This window comes from Salmo trutta, chromosome 3 (assembly GCF_901001165.1).
Source record: "Salmo trutta chromosome 3, fSalTru1.1, whole genome shotgun sequence".
NCBI classification, from domain to species: Eukaryota; Metazoa; Chordata; class Actinopteri; order Salmoniformes; family Salmonidae; genus Salmo; species Salmo trutta.
Window position 1 is genome coordinate 67,150,580 of NC_042959.1, and position 6,000 is coordinate 67,156,579.

Here is a 6,000-nt window from a genome sequence, read left to right on the forward strand (position 1 = left end):
TCTGTTAGTCATCCAGGGTATATATACACATCATTGGTAGTGACCCACCTGTCTGAGAAGCACCATGTCCTGCATCACAAAGGCAATGTAGAATAGGGAGGCAAAACAGTTGAAGAAGTTGAACTGGGGAGAGAAGATGACAAGTAAACTGTTAACAAAAGGATTTTCAAAATCAATGGTAAGTTGAAATGATCATGGAAACAAACCAATTTCCTGTAAGACTCACCACCAATACTTTAAGGACCAGGTGATTTTGAAATGTTGACTCAAGCCTGTGGTTTTCTAAAGCAAAAATAGCATTGACTTCAGAAACAGTTTGTCTTCTATCAAGTCAACAACTCTCTACAGTCAGCAAAAGAACAAGAGGAACACAGGAATCACCAATGTAGCGTTAAGACAATGTATTTTTAGCCTCAATGATGTGTGTGTTCTGTTGTTTTCTGCATTGTTAAAACAACATTGTATGTATTATAAAATATGAGCTAAAATGCATTCATCCACCCACCCATCCAATCCCACTCACCCCAGCCAGTGAGGAACTCTGCAGCATAGCGGTATATGAGGTTCATGATCTCTATAACCACAGCGTAGATAATACTGGGGATAAAAAGTAGCAGTCCCGTCCAGAAGGTAGGCTCCTCATCATGGATCATCAAGGCCCAGCCCTCCATGTCAAAGTAGATCATCATGACGTAGAGAGACAGGTAGAGGCACAGCAGCACAAAGGGAACAGACACCAGGTAGATCCTCAGCTGACGCTTGGCGTTTGAGTAGAGTGGCTCCGCCCGCCCCGTGACAGGGTTGACGCCCAAGACGCCGTGGAAGCCCGGCCTCGGCTCCTCGAAGGCTTTCTTCCTGCTCAGGGTGCCCCAGCCGTACGCCAGCGAAGCGCTGAGGCGCTTCCACAACTCTAGGATCACCGTGCACCACACCAGGTTGAAGCCGGCGAACACCGTGAACTTGTCATAGTCCTCCCAGTCGAAGAGGTAGTATGGTATCCCTATGAGGGCCATGGGGATCAGGGCCAAGGTGAAGTACTCCAGGAAACCAAAGTAGAGTGCCATACCCTCACCAAAGTAGTGCCTGATGTCATCTGGATGGACCATGGGGAATCATGGGGAGGATTTAGTCACAAACAAGCTATTCGGAGGTTCTTAGAATGTTCCATGTCTTGTACATGGTGATAGGCTAATCATTTTATATACTCCAGTGAAGTTCATATTGAAAGAGATGGATAACACTAAGATAATACTGCAGTCAATACATTTGACAAGTGTAGCCTTAGGATTCAAAGGGCAAAATGATCAAGCCATGGCAACTGTAACTTACCAAGAGGCTGGAAGGACAACTTGATCTTTTTGAACCAGGAAAAGGAAAGCCTCTTGAGTTCCTCCTTCTCATGCAGAGGGAAAACTTGGACAAGGATCCCCTTTGATTGCATTCTGCGTACTGAGATTAGATTAAAAACAGAAGAGTCAGTCCATTCACATTTCCCCCCCAGTCTCCTGACGCTATTTGTCATGTGATTCTAGCCATCTTTATTAGATAAACATAACGAAACTTGAACTAGTGGCCCATGCTAGTGTTTCCCCAACTCCAGTACCTCCAACAGAACATGTTGTTACAGCCTCGGACAAACTCACCTGATTCAACTCATTGAGGGCTTGATGATTAGTTGACAAGTTGAATCAGGTGTGCTTGTCCAGAGCTACAATAAAAATGTGTACTGTTGGGGATACTGGAGCACTGGAGTTGGGAAACGCTGGCCTATGCTCTTTTGGTGAGCGATAATTCCCATGTTAAGTTGCTGAAGTGCTAAAAATGACTGAAAACATTGGCTACTTGAAAGCAATGAAAACAGTTGACTTGTTTTTCCATTGAGTTTCAACTGTTAACTTTCCTCATAATGAGAGAAAGCTTAGTTTTCTAAAACAATAACATACAGACAATGGTGGGGACCCACATATAATGTACTAGTATATTTGTATAAAAATAAAAAGCTTTAATTTCATGTCATTTCTTGACAAAATTATTTCCAAAACATTGCATTATTTTTCTAAACAATTGGTTAAGCTGAATAGCAGTCTATCTGCTCAGCAAGAGCATTGACTCCTTATCTCGTATTTGAATAATCCACTGACATTTGCATATTTATTGTCCTTATTGCTGACTCTGATGGGGAGACAATGTGAGGATTATGTATGTTATGTTTCAAATATGGTATTGGCTTCAGACCTGGGTTCAAGTAGTATTGGTTTTCATTTGTGCTGAACTTGACTGAGCCATGCATAAGATCTATACACCTGACTCTGACATCAGCATGATGCAACAGGGATTCGTTGGGCCAGGTGATGTTTTTACACTTCCTAACTGTCCAGTATTGGTGATTGCATCCCCACTGGAGCTGCTTCTTGTCTTTAGCTGATAGGAGTGGAACCCAGTGTGGTTGTCTGCTGCAATAGTCTATCCGTGACAAGGACCGACGAGTTGTGCGTTCCGAGATTAAGTTCTGTGCCGTTATTTGCCTGTTTGTGGCCCGCCTGTTAGCTTGTATGATTCTTGCTATTCACCTTCGACCTCTCGTCAACAAGCCGTTTTTTCCCACAGGACTGACGCTGACTGGATGTTTTTTGTTTGTCGTACCATTCTCGGTAAACCTTGACCCTGTCATGCATGAAAATATACTAGAACCGGCGCGTCTGGCACCGACGATCATACCACGCTCAGTCGCCTTGCCCATTCTAACGTTCAATCGATCAGTAACTGAATGCCTCGATGCCTGTCTGCCTGCTTTATATAGCAAGCCACGGCCACATGACTCACTGTCTGCAGGAACGCACTATTTTGGTGAACAGAGTGGTGTACCTAACAAACTGCCCACAGTGTTAATGGCTCTGAGCTTCTCTAGCACAATGGAATAGTCCCAAAAGTGCAAACCCTGCCCATCTGGCATTCCAATCCAGGCAGCAGGCTCAGAGTATTTGAAAGAAAATGTATACTATTTGAACCCAGGTTTGATGACTGTGCACCCAGTGTTTCAGTGTGGCTGAAGTCATAGGGTCAGTGCTGTACTTACTGACCGACTTCCCTGGATACAGTTTCATTTTAGGATATCCAGGCACGTGGGCCTCATCCTTGGCCCTCAGGTTGTCCAGTTCATGTTTTATGATGTATTGACACTCTGCCATGCTCAGAAAACCATCCCCATCACCTGTAGTATAGAGACACAGACAATTAACACAGTTACAGTCACTTTACAATACAATAACATGCTCTTACACTAGTGTAGTAATGATGTTTACTTAAACAACACATCGCATTTACATATCAATCTAGTTATTGCATTGTATTGTATAGTAATATAGTTGTAATAATATAATAAAGAACATTTAAAATACTATTCCATCATCTATAGTACATTCACAGTTTACTATGTATGCATCACTAATGGCGCCCTATGCGATAAGGAATAGGGTGCCATTTGTGACGTACTGTACCCTAGATTACCTTGGAACTCTTTGAAGTTGTGCTTGTTGGCATACGTGAAGCCTCTCATGGAGCCGTCGTTGAACTCCTTGAAGAGGCCCACGTCCTCAGCTCCGTATAGGAGCCTTTGCCAGGAGGCCCCCACCACATACACATTGGGATTGTCCTTCTCCGTGCCCTGGGCCCCTGGAGTCAGCTGCTCCACCAGCAGCTCAGCCCCTAACACAGCAGAGGAATCAGGACAGGTATGAAGGCGTCAATAGACTAGGTGTTAGTCCCAAATTACACCCTATTCCCTTTATAGTGCACTACTTTTGACCAGGGCTCATAGGGCTCTGGTCAAAAGTAGTGCACCATGTAGGGAATAGGGTGCCAATTTGGGACACAGCCTAGGACAACCATATTGTATCAACAGAGCCAGACTGACTGGTTAATAGATACAGTAACTAAAAGGGACTTTCACACTATTGTACCGAACCGTGCTCTTTTCAGTGAGTATTTCACGATATAAGCGATAAGGTCAGCCTGCTTTGTTTTCACATAGCTTATCGCAGGTGGCATCAGGGCCCGTATTCATAAAGCATCTCACAGTAGGAGTGCTGATCTAGGGTGAGTTTTGCTATTTAGATCATAATAATATTTTAGAAACAGATCCTAGATCAGCACTCCTACTCTGAGACGCTTTGTGGAAAAGGGCCCAGATATGTTATCGGATAAGTTTCACTCACTTTCAGAGAGCACGATAGAGTGAAAGCCAAATATTTAACATTTGTATAAAAGAGAGGAAGCAGAGGCAAATTGAAAAGCGATGGAGAGAAGACTGTTTCAAATGTTGGGAAGCTTCAAATCTCTGTTCCCAATATACAGTAGGTAAGCTAAGCTCAATATACTGTACCTCCATCTTGCTGCTTGTCTCTGACCCTGTTTAGTAACCATGCGATGGCTTCCTCTTTGGTTTCCGAAACCAACTCGATGACCACCAGAGGGGCAAATGTTGAGCCATCACTGTCATAAACTGACAAGCTTTTTTGCATTTTCCCCTCTCCCTGTGAAGCCTGGAGAGAGACAAGATAGGAAACAAATTAATTAAACATGACTGCCTACAAGGACCAAAATGACAAGGCCAGAATATCATTCTTCAGTTTTGAACATCCAAGTATCGGTGTACAGTAACAGTATGTTTTACATAGCCTAAATACATAAACATTGGCAATTTAAATCTATAAAATAAAATATCAGTTGTTGCACATTCAAATGTTGCTCTAGGTAACCAAATTGCTTATTGCTCCTTGTGCAAATGTGAGTTGCAGCAACAAGGTGTGGTATGTTCAGGGGTGCAGCCTTGAGGCGTTTTACTAGTCTGAGTACCAGTCTCTTTAGCTAACATTCCACTCCTTGTCATTGCCAAAGATGCTGGCCTTTCAGCAATCTCAACGTTCAATAGAGAGAAATAGTAATGGCATCTTTTTGTAGGCGCTAACTCCGCCATAGTTCGTTGGACAAAGCTTATGGGAAAATGAATGAAGTTTTGTAGGTTTTTTGGGCTAAAGAGACTGGTCTGATTCAGACGGGTTGGGTTAAATGCGGAAGACACATTTCAGTTGACTGGATTCAGTTGCACAACTAACTAGGTATCCCCCTATACCTTTCCCAGGCTAGCGTTTTACAGTCTGAAGTCGTTAACTTCTGAAGTTGCCTTCATATTCTAAAACGCATTCTCTTTTAGTCCTTATTATGGCTTGGGTTCAGCCCAGCTGATTTATGTCATTCGACTGTTTACTTTAGACGTTGAATCACAACGGCTTAAAAACAGATTTCCCATGTATTAAAGAGGTTCAAGTTTAATTTGCTCCAAAATCTGATTGTGAATATCAGCGAAAGCTGTCTACTGACAGTGACAGCTGAGTGTTTTGGTGTGAGAGGGCGGGCGGGGCAGTATCGATAGGTGGTTATAAACACTGTTACAAGGTATACTCACGATTGCGTTACTCTGAAGAAATGTGTTGAGCTTTGACGTAACATTGTCACGTACAACTGGGAAACATTTGACGCAAATCGGTAAAGTAGATACCGGTAGGCCTTTTACGTCAACAAATCTCTATAAACAAGGCTACTCACCAAGTCCTTCGTTCGCTGGCGCAATAACGACCACTTTTAAAGGTTGCCCGCGAAGCCAAGTCGACAATAAAAACCTATTTCGAATCGTCTATTGTCTTGAGAAATCAGAAGAGTTGCTTGACTTCTGCCTCTCCACGTCACTGGCACTGACAGGCAAGCGCCGCTGTAGACTTCAGCCCGCAGTTATCACACCCACCAACGTGCTATGCTGTGTGTGTGTGTGTGTGTGTGTGTGTGTTGGCCTACATAGCATAGAGATAGTTAGAGGACGCAACATTGTATCTGTCTTATTATGGCGTCTGAGAGCATGGGCAGTGTTGTCACTTTTGTTCTTCTGCTACTTCTATGAGATAGTAAACAAACTGAAAGTGTGCATACTGCCACCTGGAGTGTGTT

The 6,000-nt window shown here is 43.3% G+C and overlaps 1 protein-coding gene across 1 annotated transcript in view; it reads right to left on the reverse strand.

Moving 5' to 3' along the window:
• LOC115185005 (anoctamin-10-like) overlaps window positions 1-5,798 on the reverse strand; it is a 41,915-nt gene extending 36,117 nt beyond the window's left edge. Inside the window, exons 1-8 of the mRNA XM_029745602.1 lie at window positions 5,605-5,798; window positions 4,382-4,541; window positions 3,508-3,705; window positions 3,077-3,211; window positions 1,330-1,449; window positions 524-1,093; window positions 227-282; window positions 49-123 (exon numbers count right to left, since the gene is read on the reverse strand). Coding sequence (XP_029601462.1) covers window positions 49-123; window positions 227-282; window positions 524-1,093; window positions 1,330-1,449; window positions 3,077-3,211; window positions 3,508-3,705; window positions 4,382-4,520 — 1,293 coding nt within the window. The 5' untranslated portion in view covers window positions 4,521-4,541; window positions 5,605-5,798. The remainder of the gene's footprint in view (window positions 1-48; window positions 124-226; window positions 283-523; window positions 1,094-1,329; window positions 1,450-3,076; window positions 3,212-3,507; window positions 3,706-4,381; window positions 4,542-5,604) is intronic.
• Window positions 5,799-6,000: the final 202 nt, after the last annotated feature.